Source organism: Caretta caretta, chromosome 1, assembly GCF_965140235.1.
Source record: "Caretta caretta isolate rCarCar2 chromosome 1, rCarCar1.hap1, whole genome shotgun sequence".
Lineage (NCBI taxonomy): Eukaryota > Metazoa > Chordata > Testudines > Cheloniidae > Caretta > Caretta caretta.
In genome coordinates, this window is record NC_134206.1 from 343,532,794 (window position 1) to 343,554,604 (window position 21,811).

The 21,811-nt window shown below is 46.6% G+C and overlaps 1 protein-coding gene across 3 annotated transcripts in view; it reads right to left on the reverse strand.

Moving 5' to 3' along the window:
* LOC125630538 (store-operated calcium entry regulator STIMATE-like) overlaps window positions 1–21,811 on the reverse strand; it is a 70,084-nt gene that overhangs the window by 30,829 nt on the left and 17,444 nt on the right. For all 3 annotated transcript variants that reach the window (XM_048836654.2, XM_048836652.2, XM_048836653.2), the window contains exons 2-4: window positions 5,209–5,257; window positions 4,084–4,179; window positions 1,100–1,221 (exon numbers count right to left, since the gene is read on the reverse strand). In XM_048836654.2, the coding sequence (XP_048692611.2) occupies window positions 1,100–1,221; window positions 4,084–4,179; window positions 5,209–5,257 (267 nt within the window). The remainder of the gene's footprint in view (window positions 1–1,099; window positions 1,222–4,083; window positions 4,180–5,208; window positions 5,258–21,811) is intronic.

A 21,811-nucleotide genomic window follows, 5' to 3' on the forward strand; every position in this document is an offset into this window, starting at 1 on the left:
AAGATCACAAAAAAAACCCAATCTTTTCAAAGCAGTAGGGAAGAATTATTTTTTGGTCTTCCCCCTCCGAAAGACAGAAGTACTGTACTCCCTTAACTTCATCTTCTATTTAGAAAGACAAGTGCTACCCTCTAGTGGAAATGTTTAAAAAAACCAGGCTCACAGATCCCAAAGCAGGGGATGAAATAAAGGAAGGATGATGGTAGAATCTCAGAACTTCAAACTGAATATCAGGAATACACTAAGTAATTTCTGAATCCATGATCTAGAAATAGAGTTTTGGGGCCGGATTCTATTCTTTAGGACCTATGCAACCCCAAATGGATGAGACTGCTGGCTGGGCATTTCCAGCTAAGGATCCTTGATTCAAAACACTTCCTCCATCCAAGTGCAAAGCAACCTTGAGTAGTCAACATTTAGAATGTGCTGAAAAGGCTTACGTATTCTCCTAGAGAGGCAGGTTGAATGGGTGCCTCACCAATGAGTTGGAGAGTGAAATTTTTACTTTTGCTGAGTAGGAAGAGCTTGTGGATACTGATCTATTTGTTACCTAATGATTTAATGACATTTTTAACATGAAAGCTAATCTCTAGCACAGGGATTCTCAAACTAGGGGTCAGGACCCCTCAGAGAGTTATTACCTGGGGGATGGGGAGGAGGGTCGCGAGCTGTCAGCCTCTACCCCAAACCCCACTTTGCCTCCAGTATTTATAATGGTGTTAAATATATAAAAAAGAGTTTTTAATTTATTGGGGGGGGGGTCGCACTCAGAGGCTTCTTATGTTGAAGGGGTCACCAGTACAAAAGTTTGAGAAACACTGCTATGACTGACAGGTACCTCTGAGAATTAACTATTCATCTGAATCACAGAACTGGAAGGGACCTCGAGAGGTCATCTAGTCCAGTCCCCTGCACTCTAGGCAGGACTAAGTATTATATCTAAGTATTAAAGTATCTTCTTTGAATGCACCCAGTGTTAGTTCCATTAGCCTGAATCTTCCAGTAAACATCAGAAGCGTGAACTTGCTGTGTCTTTTGTGCAAAGATGATATAGAAATATTGGAGGGAAAGGAAGAGGATCGGGTTGTCCTACACCTACCATACTCTCCAAAGGCTAGGCATGTGTACTTCCGATGCTCCACAAGCCAGGAGACAACCTTCACACCGAACCAGATCAGCAGCATCCCCAGTGTGGCATCGAGGATGAAATTCATTAGGTAGCTAACAGAGGGGGGAGAAAACACCCTGTGTAACACTTGAAGATTCAGGCTCAGCTGGGTTCTTAGCTCCCAGGGAATCAGAATAGATTCTGATAGATACTTTGGAAATCCCCATTCAGATAAGACGAGCTTCATTATATTCAGCAGTCCCAATTCTCCTTCCCTGTATATTGGTGAGACAATGAAATAACTCCATTAAAGCCAACAGTGCTGTTGGCATAGAATCTATATAAGTGAGAAGCCACAAATGAAAGGAGAATTGGGTCCAATGCCTCCCCTGTTCCCCCGCACCTCCCTCTCCTCCCACAACTCATCTGTAAAGTTCTAAGAAGATTCTGTTCATGATATATTACAGGATCAAATTAGCCTGAGAATATCTTCTGTGGCATTTAGGAAATCAGTATCCAGTTTTGATTTATTGTATAGTCATGAACGGTGTGAGATTTTCTTTTCAGAACCCCAAAGAGTGCCTTAAGATAAAGCCCAATTAATGAATATTTCAATATCTAATCTTTCCATCTTTTAATCTATAACCATCTTGGGAACACTTTAGCAAATCTTCCCTCCCCATACACACTGGCTTATCACTGCACTGTTACTCAGCGTTAAGAGTAATTCTCTGGGATTTCAGTAGCCTCATACATGTTTTAAAGTTGCACATGTGCTTAAGTTTTTTAGAGGATCGGGGCCTAGGCTTTGTATATTTTCTGACACAGAGTCCATGGACAAAGCCTTGAGACACTAAATTACCTTGTTCAGGGCTCAGATTACATGGATGTAAGTATTTCTATAGTCCCTAACATTAGGGTTATCAACTGTCTAATCACACAAACTCAAACACCCTGCCCCTTCCCTAAGGACCCCCCTTCTCCAAGGCCCTGCCTCACTCACTCCATCCCCTCCTCCCTCCGTCTCGCACACTCACTCCCTTTCACTGGGGTGGGGCAGGGGGTTGAGTTGCGGGAGGGGGTGCAGGCTCTGGGCTGGGGCCGAGGGGTTCGGAGTGTGGCAGGGGGCTGAGCCTGGGACAGAAGGTTGGGGTGCAAGCTCTGGGAGGGAGTTTGGGTACATGAGGGGGCTCAGAGCTGGGGCCAGGAGTTGGGGTGCAGGAGGGAGTGTGGGGGTGTGGGCTCTGGGAGGGAGTTTGGGTGCAGGAGGGGACTCTGGGCTGGGGTGCAGAGGGGGTAAGGGGTGCAGGCTCTGGCTGGGCAGCACTTACCTCGGGTGGCTTCTGGTTGGCGGTGTAGCGTGGCTAAGGCAGGCTCCCTGCCTGCCCTGGCCTCGAGTGGCTTGCGGAAGCAGCCAGCCAATGGGAACTGCAGGAATGGTGCTTGTAGGCAGGGGCAGCATGTGGAGACCCCCTGCCCCCACCGGTGGCCGCAGGGGCGTGCTGGCTGCTTCCTGGAGCTGCTGGGCCTAGGGCATGCGGAGAGCCTGCCTTAGCCCCTCTGCACCGCCAGACTTTAAGCGGGCTAAAATCACCCGGACTGGCTTCAGTAACCTCCAGGAGATAGAGCCCGATTCCGGGAGACTCCCGGCGAAGCGGGAGGGTTGGCAACCCTACCGAACACTGACATATATGTTAAGGAAGTGGGGGGGAACAGAGCTCTGCTGCGCTTTTTTGTTTAAACTATAAAGAATCACAGACTTTGCAGATACTCTATTAGAATCGTAGGTTCATCTTTGGGCCAACACCATTTAAAGAGATACTACCAATTTTTTTCTGAGGCAAGTGTTTTTTGTTTTTGTTTTTTCAAAGGCTATAGCTGGGTTTTCAGAGATTCTAAAGCCAGACGGGACCAAAGCGATCGTCTCGTCCGACCTCCCATATACCAAAGGCCAGAGAAGTTTCCAAGAATTCTAATGGAGTTAGTCAAAACCACTGAGAAGGAGTTAAGTCTAGTATGAATAAAGGATTTATGGTAAAAGAAAGGCAAACTCTTTCTTTTGATTTACACCCCTCCCCCAGCCTTCAACAATAGTGTGAATGCAAACGCTAGTGCAGGAGAGCCAGAAAGTGACACTGAATGAAAACCAGATGGAAAAACAAGAGTAACAGATTTCAACACACCTTTACGGCTTTAATAATATGAAGTACTAACAGCACAGGTAAAGGCAGACATTTTAAACTAGGATTCTCCTCTATAAGGCCTGATTTCAGAACGTCAGACGTGCAAGAGACAATTACACATTTAGCTTGCATATGTGCCAAATGCAATTACAATGTGCAAATATATTATCCATCAATATGTGTATGGCACTTTACTCTGAGACCTATGGACACTGTACAAGGACTGGGAAGACCTTCCCTCTCCTGCCCCAAACAGGTCACTCAGCAAGTCAGTGTCAGAGCTGGCCACAGAGCCCCTATCTCCAGAATCTCAGCCACCGGACAGCACTGCCTCCCAGACAACTGCATCGGCACTCCAGGAGCGCAGCTGCCCGTTCATTTTTGCACTTCCAGTGGAGTGCCAGATACTCTGGATGCCCCAAATGCCTCCACCCAGACGAGAAACACAGACTGGTAGATCGGAATGAACAGCATTCAGAGGATCTAAGTCAGTGTCTGTTTCTATAGTAGAGACAATAGATGCAAGTGCATTTAGATTCCTCCAGTCCCAACTAGAGAACATTAATGCAAGCGTAACACCGATAGACCCTGGGCGTCGGCGGGAAGGATCGAACCTGGGACCTCTGGAGTTTAGTGCATAAGTCTCTACCTCATGAGCTAAAAGCCAACCAGCTGTTAGCTAAGGCTGTAGAGCAAACTCATTAATCTCTAAGTGGTCTCGGTGCCACTAGATGGGACAGAACACCACACCCAGAAGGTGTGTGGGTTACACAAGCACACTGCTATACTCACAGAGAGCAGGGATCTTCTGCAGTATGACCCGACAGGAAAACATTAGCAAAATGGATGAAGAGGGCACCTATTGCTTGCTTGGAGGTATCATAAAACCTGAAAAGAATAGATGCAACAACCTTTCCTAAAGCAGCAGTAGAGTATTAGCTGGCACACGAATCACACTTGCGAAGGTGGGGACCTCAGATCAAGCCTGGCACAAGGAGCTTTTGTAATCCACAGGAGGGATTCCCAGAAGCCCTCACTGAAGTAAATGGGAGCAGAGGTAGGCTGGTGCCAAGTGCTTTTGAAAAACCCACCCCCACAAGGAGCAGCACGCGCGACTCATGGATTTACACCATTACCAAACATTCACTTCAGAGAGTTCACTGGAAATGAGCCCCCAGCACACTGAATGCAGCATTAGTGAGGGCGCTATTAGGAAACAGGGTGGGGATGGGGCAGGAGCATTCAGCCTACATAAGCCCATTCAGCCTGAGACTGCCAGCAAGAAGGAAGTCAGTGCCAACTGTGATGGTGGTTTTCCCATTTGTATACTGGGAACGGGACCGAATCACCAACTTTGTTCAGAGCCCATGTGAGATGACATGAGACTGTGAAATCTTTTGGTTACTACTGATCTGGGCCGGATTTCAGCTGGTATCTTAGTGATGAGAGGTTCTCCTGCACGGCCATGAGGCCATTCAGTCCTTGATATTAGACCTGCTTATACAGCTCTTAGCTACAAATGCACAGGTGTAACAGGCTTCTTAACTCGGCTCTCACTGCAGCGTAACGAACGATATGTTGGGAACTGCATAAAGCTTTCTGGAGCTAATGAGTTGTTAGTGAGCTGGTAATGCCTGGAGACTTCTCAACTAACAGTAAAAGGTACTAAACAGGGCCAAATACGCCGCAGCATTGAGGATTACAGTAGTGCAGTTAATTTCATCCATACTGTGATGGGAACTTTATAGGAAGTAACACCACCGAGAATTTCAGTCTGTTCACGGTTTCCACGTTAAACATTTAGGAACAGGAAGGACCTAGAAGCCCATTAATTATCAGAGTAAACATAAAAAGCCGTTTGGAGAGACAGAATCTATTCCCCGTAGTTCAGAGCTTTTAAAAAAAGCTATTTCTCACCATATCCTCCAGGGACGCCTCTCTTCTTTTGGTTCCTGAAAGCGCTTTACTGTAAAGACAGACAATTAAAGGGCGGAATTACAAGGAAATGAGACCCTACCGTATAATTGGACTAAGCAGCAAGATTAGAAGGTAGGTTGATTAAGACAAACCCTGATATTTCTTTAGAGTCTGTTTTGCCTCTGTTATACTCAGCCCAAGAAATACCAAGGCCTTCTCTAACCTAGGATAAAAGGGTTACCCATACATTTAAGCAATCTAGCGTAGACTTTAACAAATGCGACAATGGTCACATGAGAACCATGGGGAGAGCCTAGAGCAGGGGTGGGCAAACTACGGCCCGGGGGCCACATCCGGCCCTTCAGACGTTTTAATCTGGCCCTCGAGCTCCCGCTGGGAAGCAGCATCTAGGGGTTTCCCTGCTCCGGTGCTCCAGCCAGGGAGCAGGGTCAGGGGCTTGCCCTGCTCCATGCATGCTGTGGCTCCGCGCAGCTCCCAGAAGCAGTGGCATGTCCCCCCTCCGGCTCCTACATGTAGGGGCAGCCAGGGGGCTCTGCATGCTGCCCCTGCCCCAAGCGCTGCCTCCGCAGCTCCCATTGGCCATGAACCGTGGGCAATGGGAACTGCAAGGGCAACGCCTGTGGATGGGGTAGCATGCAGAGCTGCCTGGCAGCACCTCCGTGTAGGAGCTGAGGGGAGACATGCCGCTGCTTCTGGGAGCTGCTTGAGGTAAGCGCCACCTGGACCCTGCACCCTTGACCCCCTCTCATGCCTCGACCCCCTCTCGTACGCCAACCCCCTTCCCCAACCTTCATCCCCCTCCCGCCCTCCAAACCTTGGAGCCAACCCAGAGCACCCTCCTGCACCCCCAACCTCTCATCCCGCACCCCCACCCAGAGCCGCACCCCAACCCCCAATTTCATGAGCATTCATGGCCCGCCATACAATTTCCATACCCAGATATGGCCCTCAGGTCAAAAAGTTTACCCACCCCTGGCCTAGAGTCTACCATTTAGATTTGGCCAAGCCGGGAGACTCAGAGCCAAGCCACGGGATCCAGTTGAGCTTTGCAAGCTGGAGCATGAGTAGAGACACGAGAACTGATGATACACCTATAAAACTACCAGACAGTTAACACCAGAAATATGCTCACTAGCTTGGCTCAGGCTCTGCCACTCTTGGAGTCAGGCATGCCGCTGACCCCAGGTGCGTGCTGTTATTAGCTTGCCTACTTTTAAACATAGCACTGCGATTTCAAGGATATGAAGGATGTGAGCGCAGTATTTCTTGCCACAAAAAACTGGACTTTAGCAGACAACCCTACAGTGGCAGCTGGCTGCACTGGGTTATCTCGGACGTCTAGGATTTTATCAGTCTAATCTGAGCTATAGAACTTCTGATTCCCATTCCTAGCTCCTGGTAGTCTCTTTAAGCCTCAGAGATGGTGACCGGATTACCACTGTTACCCTATTAAGTTCCTAAATGTCAGTTAAAGATGGTTTCTAATTGGGAGTGAGAAAAATGATTCAGAAGAGAGACAGACACCTGGCCCACTCCAAAATGAAGTGAATTTTAGCACTATAAACCTCCAAAAAATGGAAAGTAACGTTTTAAAGCTACAAGCTTGATTTAAGTCATGGGAGCCATCATCAATATGTTATCCAACTCGTGCATAATAGGAGTTAACAAATGGTTGACTGCGACTGAGCATGCAGCATGTACAGTGCGGGCAAGTTCATCTTGATAAGAACAATTTCGTTTTCACGTCTCCCAAGTCTGAAAGCGGAGGGGTTTGTATTTAAAACACGTCACTGCCGCAGGACGGAAGCGATATCCTGGACTAAACCAGGGGCATGGCAGAACAGCTCCTGAAGGCCAATAACCATCAAGCTGGTGTTACTAAAATCAGCGCAGAGAAGCATTTACAATCGGTGGGAGCCAAACTTAAGTGAAGACACTCCCACAGCTAGGTCGATGTAAGGCAGCTTACATCGACCTAACCATGTAGCGTAGACCAGGCCCAAGAGCATGTTCAACCTGTCGGTCCACTTGTGAGATAGGTATCCACATCCTGTTTTAAAGAGAGGAAATTAAATCAGAGAGCTTAAGTGACTGGCCCCAGGTCACACCAGTAGTCAGTGGCAGAGCTAGGAATATATTGAATTTCTCCAGACTCCCAGCCTGGTATTGTAACCCCTTGCCAACATTCCTTTCTCATGTATAAACAAAGGCCGTAGTGATACACAGATTCTCACTTGAGACTCTCCTGGAAAAGAGAACTAGGTTAAGGGTGGAGTGGATGCAAGATGCAGTTGTAGTGCAGATCAACACTTGTCTGGGCACAGGTAATGGGATTTTGCGTTCATTTCAGAGAGTGCTCATGCACACAGACTATATCACTGTGGGTATGTCTACACTACGGAATAAGGTCGAATTTATAGAAGTCGGTTTTTTAGAAATCGGTTTTATATATTCGAGTGTGTGTGTCCCCACAGAAAATGCTCTAAGTGCATTAAGTGCATTAACTCGGCGGAGCACTTCCACAGTACCGAGGCTAGAGTTGACTTCCGGAGCGTTGCACTGTGGGTAGCTATCCCACAGTTCCCGCAGTCTCCGCTGCCCACTGGAATTCTGGGTTGAGATCCCAATGCCTGATGGGGCTAAAACATTGTCGCGGGTGGTTCTGGGTACATATCGTCAGGCCCCCCGTTCCCTCCCTCCCTCCATGAAAGCAAGGGCAGACAATCGTTTCGCGCCTTTTTTCCTGAGTTACCTGTGCAGACGCCATACCACGGCAAGCATGGAGCCCGCTCAGGTAACCGTCACCCTATGTCTCCTGGGTGCTGGCAGACGCGGTACGGCATTGCTACACAGTAGCAGCAACCCCTTGCCTTGTGGCAGCAGACGGTACAGTACGACTGGTAGCCGTCATCGTCATGTCCGAGGTGCTCCTGGCCACGTCGGCTGGGAGCGCCTGGGCAGACATGGGCGCAGGGACTAAATTTGGAGTGACTTGACCAGGTCATTCTCTTTAGTCCTGCAGTCAGTCCTATTGAACCATCTTATGGTGAGCGGGCAGGCGATACGGACTGCTAGCAGTCGTACTGTACCATCTTCTGCCGAGCAGCCATGACATGTGGATGGCATGCAGTCCTTCTGCACCGTCTGCTGCCAGCCAAAGATGTAAAAGATAGATGGAGTGGATCAAAACAAGAAATAGACCAGATTTGTTTTGTACTCATTTGCTTCCCCCCATCCCCTGTCTAGGGGACTCATTCTTCTAGGTCACACTGCAGTCACTCACAGAGAAGGTGCAGCGAGGTAAATCTAGCCATGTATCAATCAGAAGCCAGGCTAACCTTCTTGTTCCAATAAGAACGATAACTTAGGTGCACCATTTCTTATTGGAACCCTCCGTGAAGTCCTGCCTGAAATACTCCTAGATGTAAAGCCACCCCCTTTGTTGATTTTAGCTCCCTGAAGCCAACCCTGTAAGCCGTGTCCCTCAGTCGCCCCTCCCGGCGTCAGAGCAACGGCAAACAATCGGGCATCTGAGAGTGCTGTCCAGAGCGGTCATAATGGAGCACTCTGGGATAGCTCCCGGAGGCCAATACCATCGAATTGTGTCCACAGTACCCCAAATTCGAGCCGGCAACGTCGATTTAAGCGCTAATCCACTTGTCAGGGGTGGAGTAAGGAAATCGATTTTAAGAGCCCTTTAAGTCGAAATAAAGGGCTTCATTGTGTGGACAGGTGCAGGTTTACATCGATTTAACGCTGCTAAATTCGACCTAAAGTCCTAGTGTAGACCAGGGCTATGCTTCCCTTGTCAGCCCTGGAGGGAGAGGGAATTACATTAGCATAGGGAGAAAATGCGAAAGCAGCAGGATCAGGGAGAGATGGAGAAAGACTTCCTCAAATACAGATGGATGTTGCAGTTGAGAAGCTCTCTGTGCAGATACGTTCCAAGGTAGTAATGGGCTAGAGGCACGTTTGGACTGGAAAAACTGTTTGTCAAGATTGTTTTGGCTTGTACTGTACATGGCGACACAAGCATTGTAACTAAGTCATATGAATCAGGAAGTTTATTCTAAAGAGAAAGTCAGTAATTAAACACAGAAGTTGGTCTGATTTAGTTGGTGTTGGTCCTGCTTGATTTAGTCGGTGTTGGTCCTGCTTTGAGCAGGGGATTGGACTAGATGACCTCCTGAGGTCTCTTCCAACCTTTATCTTCTATGATTCTAAGATGGATCACAGCAGGCCGTTTGTTTTGAAAAGCTTTGCCAGCTTGAAGGGGGACCCCAACACAGTTATTTGGAGTCAGTGATTGTTTTCCTTCCAGGTCAGAAAGTTTCAGACACTACAACTACCAAAAAAACTGTTGCCCCCCTCTCATCCCATTTCCCAGGGGTGTACTCCAGCTGAGCCTTCAGTGATAGATTGATGGATAGTGCCATCTAGTGGGAGGCTGGGTGATGCCATGTCACCAGGATACCAACACACGTGAGCATCAGTGAATAAGCGTGATGTATAATCCCATTAGAGAAGATATTGCTAGGGGATATACGGTGAACTCTAATAGCTGAACCCTTATCAATGTACTAGACGTTCCGGCTGAAGTAGCTAGGCATGATTATTAATTATATTAGCAATGGTCAAGTAGTTACTAAGCTGATGACAGAAGGAGTCTGAACAGGCCTTAAAGTGGGGATAAGACCGGCTACCTTGAAGCCACTGTACTTAGGCTCTGCAATCTACTTGCTTTTCAAAACATTAGAAGATTCAAAATAGGTATGTGCTGAAACCGCTGCCTATCATGCCACCGAACACTGTCTCATTTTCTTGTACTCCCCCATCCACCTGTTGTCTCTTCTCTTATACGTTGGTTGTAAACTCTTGGGGGGGCGGTAAGCACCATCTTATTATGTGTTTGTGCAAAACCTGCACCAGGGTTCATCACTAGGAATCTTATCATGATATCTGCAGAGATCTGCAAGCATGGAACAGGGAAGTAAGTGACCCTGGGAAATTCTGTCCTCAACTTTCAACAGAGGCTCTCAGAAATGCTTTACTCACCCTCACAGTAGAGAAGCAAGGATAAGTTATTTGAGGTTTGTAAAGAGTATCCTTGTTCTAGAGACTGGGGCACAGGGAAATTCAGTGATTTATCCAAAGTCAGATAGGAAGTCTGTAGGCAAAGCCACCTTGATTGCACTCTTTGCATGCCAAGGCAATATAGATATGTCATAATAAGTACCAGCAGTGGTAATGATTGGAGATCTGGGTAGCCAGACTCCTAACCTTGGGTTCCAACTACTAGTCAAGCCTCACCCTCTGCATTTTTCCATAAGGTAGGAGATTTTGTTGACTGGAACAGACGATTTGCCACACTGTATTAGACAGAAGTCCATCTAATTCTGTAATACATTAACAGTAGCCACTACCAAATGCTCCAGAGGAAGGTGCAAAGAACCCTTGTAATCAACAATTATGGCATAATCTGTCCATATGGGAAGTTATTTCCTAACCTTCCCCACCACCACTGAGTGGACCTCAGGTATTTTTCTTCTCTCCTAGTGTTGCCCACTCGTGATTTTGTTGAGTCTTGCAATTTGATGTTTTTAGAGCCCCAGCTCTCAGAATCTTGTGATTAATAGACAGATTTTACTTTCATAAATTTCTAGCCCTCATAGTTAGGAGAAAAAGCCTGAAAATGTGACCCCTGAAGGCTCAAAACACCAGAAGGCAAATAAAGATTCTAAAGATCTGTCATGGTTCCTTCCCCACTCTGAACTCTAGGGTACAGATGTGGGGACCTGCATGAAAACCTCCTAAACTTACTTTTACCAGCTTAGGTTAAAACTTACCCAAGATACAAACTATTTTACCTTTTGCTCTTGGACTTTATCGCTGCCACCACCAAACATCTAACAGATATATAACCGGGAAAGAGCCTGCTTGGAAACGTCTTTTTCCCCAAAATCCCCCCTTACCTTTACACCCCCTTTCCTGGGGAAGGCTTGATAAAAATCCTCACCAATTTGCATAGGTGAACACAAACACAAACCCTTGGATCTTAAGAACAATGAAAAAGCATTCAGATTCTTAAAAGAAGAATTTTAATAGAAGTATAAAAGAATCACCTCTGTAAAATCAGGATGGTAAATACTTTACAGGGTAAACAGATTCAAAACATAGAGAATCCCTCTAGGCAAAACCTTAAGTTACAAAAAGACAAAAAACAGGAATCTACATTCCATTCAGCACAGCTTATTTTATCAGCCATTTAAAGGAATCAGAATCTAACGCATATCTAGCTAGATTACTTACTAAGTTCTAAGACTCCATTCCTGTTCTGTCCCCGGCAAAAGCATCACCCAGACAGAGAGAGAGGGGCTTTGTTTCTCCCTCCCCCCAGCTTTTGAAAGTATCTTGTCTCCTCATTGGTCATTTTGGTCAGGTGCTAGCGAGGTTATCCTAGCTTCTTAACCTTTACAGGTGAAAGGGTTTTTCCTCTGGCCAGGAAGGATTTTAAAGGTGTTTACCCTTCTCTTTATATTTATGACAAGCTCTCATGATTTAAGTCTGATTTTTGAATGCATAGGGGTGATAGTACTTTTAGATAATACACAGGACCATGCATGGAGACTCAGACCTTTCAGTGTAGCTTGAAGATCAACAGGACTGGCATAGTTTGGACCAACGGTGGGAATAGATTCCAAAGCAGAGGGGTCTCTGACGCATAAGCATTACTGGCAAAGCCGTCTAAAGTTGAGAGTAAGTGATCCCAACATTCAGATGGTGGAGTCTAACTTAGCTGTTACCACTCAAGAAAGATCTTGGAATCACTGTGGATAGTTCTCTGAAAACATCCATTCAATGTGCAGCAGCCATCAAAAAAAGCTAACAGAATGCTAGGAACCATCAGAAAAGGGATAGATAATAAGACCGAAAATATCACATTGCCTCTATATAAATCCATGGTACACCCACATCTTGAAGACTGTGGGCAGATATGATCGCCCCATCTCAAAAGAAATAGATATATTGGAATTGGAACAGGTACAGAGAAGGGCAACAAAAATGACTACGGGTCTAGAACAACTTCCATATGAGGAGAGATTAATAAGACTGTGACTTTTCAGTTTAAAAAAAAGAGATGACTAAGGGGGGATATGCTTTTTTTGCCTCTGTCTTCACGAACAAGGTCAGCTCCCAGACTACTGCACTGGGCAGCACAGCATGGGGAGGAAGTGACCAGCCCTCTGTGGAGAAAGAAGTTGTTCAGGACTATTTAGAAAAGCTGGACTTGCACAAGTCCATGGGGCTGGATGCGTTGCATCCCAGAGTGCTAAAGGAGTTGGCGGATGTGATTGCAGAGCCATTGGCCATTATCTTTGAAAACTCATGGCGATCAGGGGAAGTTCCAATGACTGGAAAAAGGCTAATGTAGTGCCCATCCTTAAAAAAGGGAGGAAGGAGGATCCAGGGAACTACAGGCCAGTCAGCCTCGCCTCAGTCCCTGGAAAAATCATGGAGCAGGTCCTCAAGGAATCAATTCTGAAGCACTTAGAGGAGAGGAAAGTGATCAGAAACAGTCAGTTAGCATGGATTCACCAAGGGCAAGTCATTCCTGACTAATCTAATTGCCTTCTACGACGAGATAACTGGTTCTGTGGATGAAGGAAAAGCAGTGGATGTGGTGTTCCTTGACTTTAGCAAAGCTTTTGACGTTGTCTCCCACAGTATTCTTGTCAGTAAGTTAAAGAAGTATGGGCTGGATGAATGGACTATAAGGTGGGCAGAAAATTGGCTAGATTGTCGGGCTCAACGGGTAGGGATCAATGGCTCCATGTCTAGTTGGCAGCCGGTATCAAGCGGAGTGCCCCAAGTGTCAGTCCCGGGGCCAGTTTTGTTCAATATCTTCATAAATGATCTGGAGGATGGTGTGGATTGCACCCTCAGCAAGTTTGCAGATGACACTAAACTGGGAGGAGTGTTAGATACGCTGGAGGGTAGGGATAGGATACAGAGGGACGTAGACAAATTGGAGGATTGGGCCAAAAGAAATCTGATGAGGTTCAACAAGGACAAGGGCAGAGTGCTGCACTTAGGACGGAAGAATCCAATGCACAGCTACAGACTAGGGACCGAATGGCTCGGCAGCAGTTCTGCAGAAAAGGACCTAGGGGTTACAGTGGACGAGAAGCTGGATATGAGTCAACAGTGTGCCCTTGTAGCCAAGAAGGCCAATGGCATTTTGGGATGTATAAGTAGGGGCACTGCCAGTAGATCGAGGGATGTGATCATTCCCCTCTATTCAACATTGGTGAGGCCTCATCTGGAGTACTGTGTCCAGTTTTGGGCCCCACACTACAAGAAGGATGTGGAAAAATAGGAGAAAGTCCAGCGGAGGGCAACAAAAATGACTAGGAGACTGGAACACATGACTTATGAGGAGAGGCTGAGGGAACTGGGATTGTTTAGTCTACAGAAGAGAAGAATGAGGGGAGATTTGATAGCTGCTTTCAACTACCTGAAAGGGGGTTCCAAAGAGGATGGATCTAGACTGTTCTCAGTGGTAGCAGATGACAGAACAAGGAGTAATGGTCTCAAGTTGCAGTAGGGGAGATTTAAGTTGGATATTAGGAAAAACTTTTTCACTAGGAGGGTGGTGAAACACTGGAACGCGTTACCTAGGGAGGTGGTGGAATCTCCTTCCTTAGATATTTTTAAGGTCAGGCTTGACAAAGCCCTGGCTGGGATGATTTAACTGGGAATCGGTCCTGCTTTGAGCAGGGGGTTGGACAAGATGACCTCCTGAGGTCCCTTCCAACCCTGATATTCTATGATTCTATTCTATGATATGATAGAGGTCTATAAAATCTTGACTAGTGTGGAGAAAGTGAATAAGGAAGTGTTACTTACTCCTTCACATAACACAAGAACTAGGGGTCATCCAATGAAATTAATAGGCAGCAGGTTTAAAGCAAACAAATGGAAGTATTTCTTCACACAACTCACAGTCAACCTGTGGAACTTATTGCCAGGGGATGTTGTAAAGACCAAAACAAAAGCAGGGTTCAAAAAAGGACCTCCATGAACTTTTCTAGTTCATCAATGGCTACCAGCCAGGATGGGTAGAGATGCAACCCTATGCTCTGAGTGTCCCTAGCCTCTGTTTGCCAGAAGCTGGGAGTTGACGACATAGGATGGATGACTTGATTGTTCTGTTCATTCCCTCTGAAACACCTGGCACTGGCCACTGTCAGAAGACCGGATACTGGGCTAGATGGACCATTGGTTGGACCCAGTATGGCCGGTCTTATAATCTTAAGTGCTTCTGTTGACAGTGCACAGGATGGAATGCTTCAAGACGGCATCTAGTAGGCAGATCCCAACCCATTTAGGGCTTAATAGGTCCAATTCAAAGCATTATATGCCACCTAAAAACCAGGCAGCAGGTGGAGATCATGGAACTCTGGTGCCAAGCAAGCAGCCGCCTTCTGCACCAGATTCAGGTATCAGGTTGACTTACTGAGTAGCCCACAGAGACTATGTTACTGCTCTGCGTTCTAGGTCTCAGAGGTATGGATCACAGTAGCTATCCATGTGTCTAGTGGTTTATTTTTTAATTCCACTGAACTCTTCACCTCCGCGATATCCAGTGGCTGTGAGCTCCACAGGCAAAATATATGCTGCATGAAGCAGAACTGAACCAATAATTAATTCTTCAGTTTGGGAGCCAAACCAGTTTGGTGCTAAACTGATTTATTGGGGTTTCTTACCAAATGAAAACAAAAAAAATTGTTCTGGGTCAAAACAAAATTTTTCAGCTGACCCAAAATGAATTTCTTTGGGTTTTAAGTGGTTCTTTTAATTTTTTTTTAAAAATTAAAAAGTCAAAAGCAAGAAAAAAGAAAAAAAACTAAAACTTCAAAACATCATGACAAGGACAAAATGAAGCTTCTTGACCTTTTAAAATTTATTTTTGGCCTCTCAAACGAGATTGAGGTCCCACTACAGAATCGGGTCCCAGACCGGTGGGAAGAATCCTTTTAGGAATCAAGTAGACATGTCGTGTGAGAACTCCAATTTGCCCTGGACAAGCTGCACCTTGATGGAGGAAAGCACGATGTCTTGATGCTTAAGGTGCAGCAGGTAACCAAGGATGGACTGTAAAGACGACCTTATTGGGGAAATGCCACGCCTCTCCACCAGCAGGCAAACCGCTTCCACTTTGTCAGGCAAGTTGCTCTGATGGAGGGCTTTCTGCTTTCCAAGAGGACTTGCTGTACCTGACTGGAGCAGGTCCTTTTCTCCGGGTTCAGCCAGGCAGCACCAAGTCATGAAGGTGAAGGGAGGGAAGGTTCGGGTGCAGGAGCCGACCATGGTCTTGCGAGAGGAGATCCGGGCGGCTGGGCAGTGGCCATGTGGGAGTCACAGCCAGATCCATGAGCATGCCAAACCAATGCTGGTGAGGCCACGCCGGGGCCATCATGATGACTCGCGCCTTGTCTGCTTTGACTTTTGCCAGGATCCTGCTGACCAGCGGAATTGGCGGAAATGTGTACATCAGATTCCCTTCCCATGAGAGAAGGAAGGCGTCGGTGAGGGAATCCCTGCCTAGGCCCTGGAGGGAGCAGAACTGCTGGCACTTCCTGTTCTGCCTGTTGGCAAACAGGTCCATTTGGGGAGTTCCCCACCTTTGGAAGAGTACCTGGACGACCTCCGGGTGGAGGGACCATTCGTGGTGAGAGAAGGACCTGCTGAGGCGATCCGCCAGCGCATTCTGGACACCGGAGAGGTGCGACACCTCAAGGTGGATGTCATGCTGGATGACAAAGTCCCACGGTCAGAGTGCTTCCTGACAGAGTTGACGATTGGGCTCCCCCTTGCTTGTTGATGTAGAACATCGAGGCCATGTTGTCCGTGAGCATCTGTACCACTTGACTGGAAAGATGTGGCAGAAAGATTCCACAGGCTAGGTGGACTGCTCTGAGGTCCCTGATATTTATGTGCAACGTCAGCTCTTCTAGGGACCACGTTCCTTGGGTTTGCAGCTCGCCGAGATGCGCTCCCCAGCTGAGGTCGGAGGCATTCAATATTAGAGATACTGAAGGTCGAGGACTCTCGAATGGAACTCCTTCCAGGACCACCCTCGAGTTGGTCCACACTGCAGGGAGGTAAGTACCTTCAGTGGGATCGTGATGACTTTGTCCAGATGATCCCTGGACTGGAAGAAGACTGTCAGCCACTGTTGGAGAGATCACAACCTGAGCCTCGCATGGCGGACGACATAAGTACATGCCGCCATGTGACCCAACAGCCTGAGGCAGACCTGGGCTGTGGTGAGGGGATATGCAGAGATGCTGGCAACGAGACCTGGACCATTTACCTAAGTCCTCAGAACGGTGCCAATCACTAGGCGAGCAGCTTGGGCGGTCCCAATAGTGGGGCTGAAGGGACAGGCGCACCTCCATGGGTCTGCACCGCGTCATCAGAGATCAGCGTCTGGAGCCCGACAAGTGGTGCCAAGTCCGGAGCCTGGAACTTCGTTGGGCGGGCCACCCTGTGTCCGAGGTGTGGTAGCTCTGTGTGGGTGAGCACTGGCGGGACACTCCCTGTGGTGAGGAGCGGTGTTGCATTGATGGGGACTGGTGGAAAGGTCCCAGGGCAGGTTTACCCCTGGAATGGGGCACCGCCGTAGCCAGTGTGGGTGGCACCGGTAGCGCTAGGATGTCTAACCTGCTCGACCTGAGCTGGGGCCCAACTCCCGCTTGGAGGCGAGGAGCTGCCCCTCACGGGTCTTTGCTCCCCTCCAGCCCTCTCCTTCCGTTTATGGGATGTAGGGGATCGTCCCCTCCCAGACTTTCTTTGCTTTGACCCAGGTACCAAGGAGGGAGATCGGCATTGGTCCAAATACGGCACCAGCAGAGTGCTCCGCATCAATGGAGCGGTGCTGGGCAGAGTCCGATCTGGATGTCTCCGATGCCAACGCTGACTCCACAAGGAGTGCCAGAGACATATGTCCCGCTCCTTTTCTGTCCAAGGTTTGAAGCCTTTACACATACGACACTTGTTGCTGATGTGGGTTTCGCTCACGCACCTCAGACCAACTACTGTGAGGATCGCTGATGGGCATCGGCTTTTTACAGCGGTCACAGGGTTTGAAGCCTGGGGACCAGGGCATGCCCCATCCCTCGGCTGAGTCCCATCCAGGACTAACTAACTACTACACTAAGTTAAAAATTGTTAATAGTTTTCCCTATCTACAGGAGAAAAGTTTGCAACAATGGTTGAGAGAGAGAAGGCTTGCCGAAGCAAGATGACATTCCAGCACCATTACTGGCACTAAGAAGGAACTCAGGGTGGGGAGAACCGGTGGCGCCCTTTATACCGCAGCATACAGGCGCCACTCCAGAGGGCGCCACAGCCAGGCCCCTACAGACACCGCTGAGGGAAAAACTTTCAGCACCTGTGCATGTGGCAAGCGCACACACACCTACAATGGAATGGACATGAGCAAACACTCAAAGAACCACCAGTATTTGTGCATTTCTCACGGCCACTCCCTTCCACTCAAAGCCAACTTAATGGGTTACCTAGAATGTCCAGCTAGTGCAGCATGCTGCAATTTTTCTTCCAAGAACCACCAACCATGCTACTGATCTGCAATTTGCAATCCTGTCAGCAAGAATCTGGGTCTATTGCAAGTAGTCTTCCAAGCCTTGAATGGGCTCACACCCAGTTACCCACAGAATGGCCCTCTGCATTCCCTTCACTTCACAGCACACTTGGAGCAATCCAGTGGGATGCTTTGGATTATAAACGCTAGTGTTCCAACTCATGGGAATATGGCTCATGGCTTTCTCCTGATATTGGCCAGGCCTCACCCTGCTCAGCTTTTGAGCACTGATGCTATTAGAGCCTCATGTGGGATGGACAGTTGGGGATCTCATCTCAACACCCTATGCACCAGAGAGAAAGCAAATTTAATACCGATCAACTCTAAACAGACAACAGCAGATAGAATTCCAGTTTAAGTTGAAACTGAATAAATCTCTATTAGATGATCCACGTGGACCAGGACACTGGACATTAAACTACGTTTGCTGGGCTGGAGACCCAACTTCCAGTCTTCTCTCCCCATGATAGCACTCCTTCAAATTGCTCATCATACAGATCAGTTTGTAAATGCTAGGCCTCATGGTGATTCTAGACTCCAGAGATAGTGAATGACCTGCCAGTTTATCCAGTCAAGCTTTCTAGCATTGTAGCCTCGGGACCCAGCAAAGCATTAGCACATAAGAACGGTCACACTGGATCAGACCGAAGGTTCATGTAGCCCAGTATCCTGTCTTCTAATGCCAGATTACCTCAGAGGGAATGACCAGAGCAGGTAACCAGCGAGTGATCCATCCCCTGTTGCCCATTCCCTTCTGGCAAACAGAGACTAGGGACACCATCCCTGCCCATCCTGGCTAATAGCCATTGATGGACCTGTCCTCCATTAATTTATCTAGTGCTTTTCTGAACCCTGTTATAGTCTTGGCCTTCACAACATCCTCTGGCAAAAATTTCCACAGGTTGACTGAGTTGTGTGAAGAAATACTTCCTTTCGTTTTAAACCTGCTGCCTATGAATTTCATTTGGTGACCCCCTAGTTCTTGTGTTATGAGAAGGAGTAAATAACACTTATTTACTTGCTCCACACCAGTCACAATTTTATAGACCTCTATCATATCTTCCTCTTAGTCGTCCCCTTTTTTCCCAACCAGAAAAGTCCCATTCTTATTAATATCTCCTAATACCCCTAATAATTTTTGTTGCCCTTCTCTGTACGTTTTCCAATTCCAATATATATTTTTTGAGATGGGGCGACCACATCTGCACACAGTATTGAAGATCTGGGCGTACCATGGATTTATATAGAAGTAATAGGATATTTTCTGTCTTATCTATCCCTTTCTTAATGATTCCCAACATTCTTTAAGTGCCATTTCCAGTCTAGTTTGGAAACATTCCAAGCTGCCACCACTTCTCTGTGGAGATTACACAGGACTGACACGTTATTGCAACAGAATGTGCATAGTGCTTGCTATCAAAGGATGGAAACGGAGCCTCTTTTGCAATAAAATTAAATTTCAAGGCTACTTGTGTCTCTTGTTCTGTGCATGAGAGAAAGGATTATGGGCCAGTTCAAGGCTGTTCAGCTGGAGAAAGGTACTTCAATCCCACGTCTAAGATCTGTTAGAGTTGCAGAGAAATGTATCAAACTGGAAGGGAGTAGCTGTTTAACAGCACCGGCAGACCGCTGAGCAAACTACCCAGCTGGCCATTAACCTGGCAGCAGGTGCTTCCGTGATCATTCTCATTGCTGCCCTAATGGAAAATGACACGTTATGTATCTAGAACTGCTCAGGCTAGAAAGACAGTAATTCTGTGTGATAAGATGACAAAGAAGAGGTAAGAAGTTAATGGCGTGGTGCCTTGTTGAGCACGGCTTGTCACGCCTCATTAGATTTAAGAGAGTTATCCGAGACTGTAATTATCAGAGACAGTAAAACTGTTGTATTAAAGATAAAAGCAAGTATTATAGAGAAATAATTAACTGCTTAATAGGGCGTTTACTGGGTAGAGCTGTGGCAGGCTGTCTCTGAATTAAAAGCTAGAAAGCCAGCCAAGATTACTGGGGTTTAAGCAGGCAACTAGTTCAGCAGCTGTGACCTAAAAGGTCATTGGCGACGTTAAATCCACATAAAGATGACTCTGGGTTCTTTGAGAGCTGAAAAACCCTCTGGGAACAGATGAGTTTTTTCTTCCAGAGTGCAGTTTCCACAATATATTTCCAGTAAATACAGACTGAACAGTAACTGGATGATGTTTTGGGAAGAATACAGGGACCTTCTGCAAATGAAGTAAAGCCATGACACACGCCCATCTACTGAATGGATGGTGCAGAATGGACTAGTGGCTTCTAGGCAATAGGGCACTGGACTGGGACTCTGCAGATATGGATTCTAATCCCAGTTGTGCTTGTGGCCTGCTGCATGACCCTGGGTCAGTCCTTTCATCTCCGACACCTCTCTTCTAATGCTTGTCTATTTAGAGTGGTGCAGGACGAGTTGTGTGTCCATCTAGTGCCTAGTACAATTAGGCTCAACTGAATTCAATATCTGTCCAAATGATTTTAAAAAACTGAAGTTTATTTGATTTAAATTTTCACAGTGCTGGGAATTTCTGGAGTAGAGGCACTCAAAAAGCTAGATCTTTATTAATGGTTAAAACAAATTGCCAACATCACATGTTAAAATATACAAATATCCTTAAAATCAACAGATCAAACCCGTTTTTACTATTCATTCAAGTATTTGTAACAAGCCTAATTCAAAAGTCTAAGTCATAGATTTTGACTAATGCAGTCTCAGGATGCATTTTTCTTTACTTATCTGTAAATGTTGATTATTATTGATCGAAATAATTTTCCCCTCAGTTTGTATGCATACAGTCAAATCAACATTTGTGGATAAAAATCTAATCCTCCCAAGCCTACGTATAATGAGTCCCGATCTCATTTGGTGCCTCTAGGTGCTAGTGTAACACAAATAATGCAGATTGCATGTTTCATTTACTAAATGTGCATTTACTGAGTAGAAAAGCAAGTAAGAACCAGACCGAGCTCACATTCCTAATCTCTTTCTAATAGGTGCATAGGTGTGAGGATTTCTGTAGCATGTCTGAGCATGCACGAAAGTTAAGGTGGAGTCCAGCTTCATTCATAACCCCTCTTTCCTTTGCTTATAACTTGGGCACAGAGTGTCTTTGGAGCCCACATTTGTCATGCTTGGTGTCAGCCCGGAGATCAGTTGTTTGGAAAGACCAATCAAAAACTGGTCCAGCAATTTGGAGTTCTGAAAATATAAACACATGCACAGCTGACTGGGACCTCATGAGCAGAAATTGTACACAACTCAGCCACTAACCAAACTGACTGAATCTGGGATAGTCCCTCCATTATATGGGTCTATGGGCAGAGAACTATTCAGCCATTCAGTTGTACACAGCGCTTGAAAGTGTTCCAGAAGCTTTACAGGACAAATAGAAAGACATGGGAGCTGCCCCAAAGTGGTCACAATCTAATTTTGAACATGTGACTAGCAAAAGTAACAGTAGGAGGGGACGAAGTAAAGCAATGAACTCACAAGTGTAGTCAGTGCAGAGGTGTTTGTCCCATTTCAGCAATTGTTAATCCAAATAGGCTGTAGTGGTTTCATAAATCTTTGAGCAAAGGAACTTTGGTTCTTTAGCTCAAGTAATAGATGCTCATATTTTTAAATCTAGAAGTCTCAAGTTCAATCCTTGATGGCTCACCCAAGATCATTGTCTCATGTACAGCTTGATGGCCGCTTAGACTTGCTTCTAATGGGCAATGGAGAAATCAGAGTTTTGCATCCTGAAAGTTAGTGAGTTTGAATTTTTTTTTCCATTATGTCATAAAATACTAGAGTAACTTAGCCTGCTGGGACATATGAGATGTAGGGCCATTCAGCGTGAAACATTTGGACTATCAGAACCACTGAATCATTTTCTTCAAACTTGT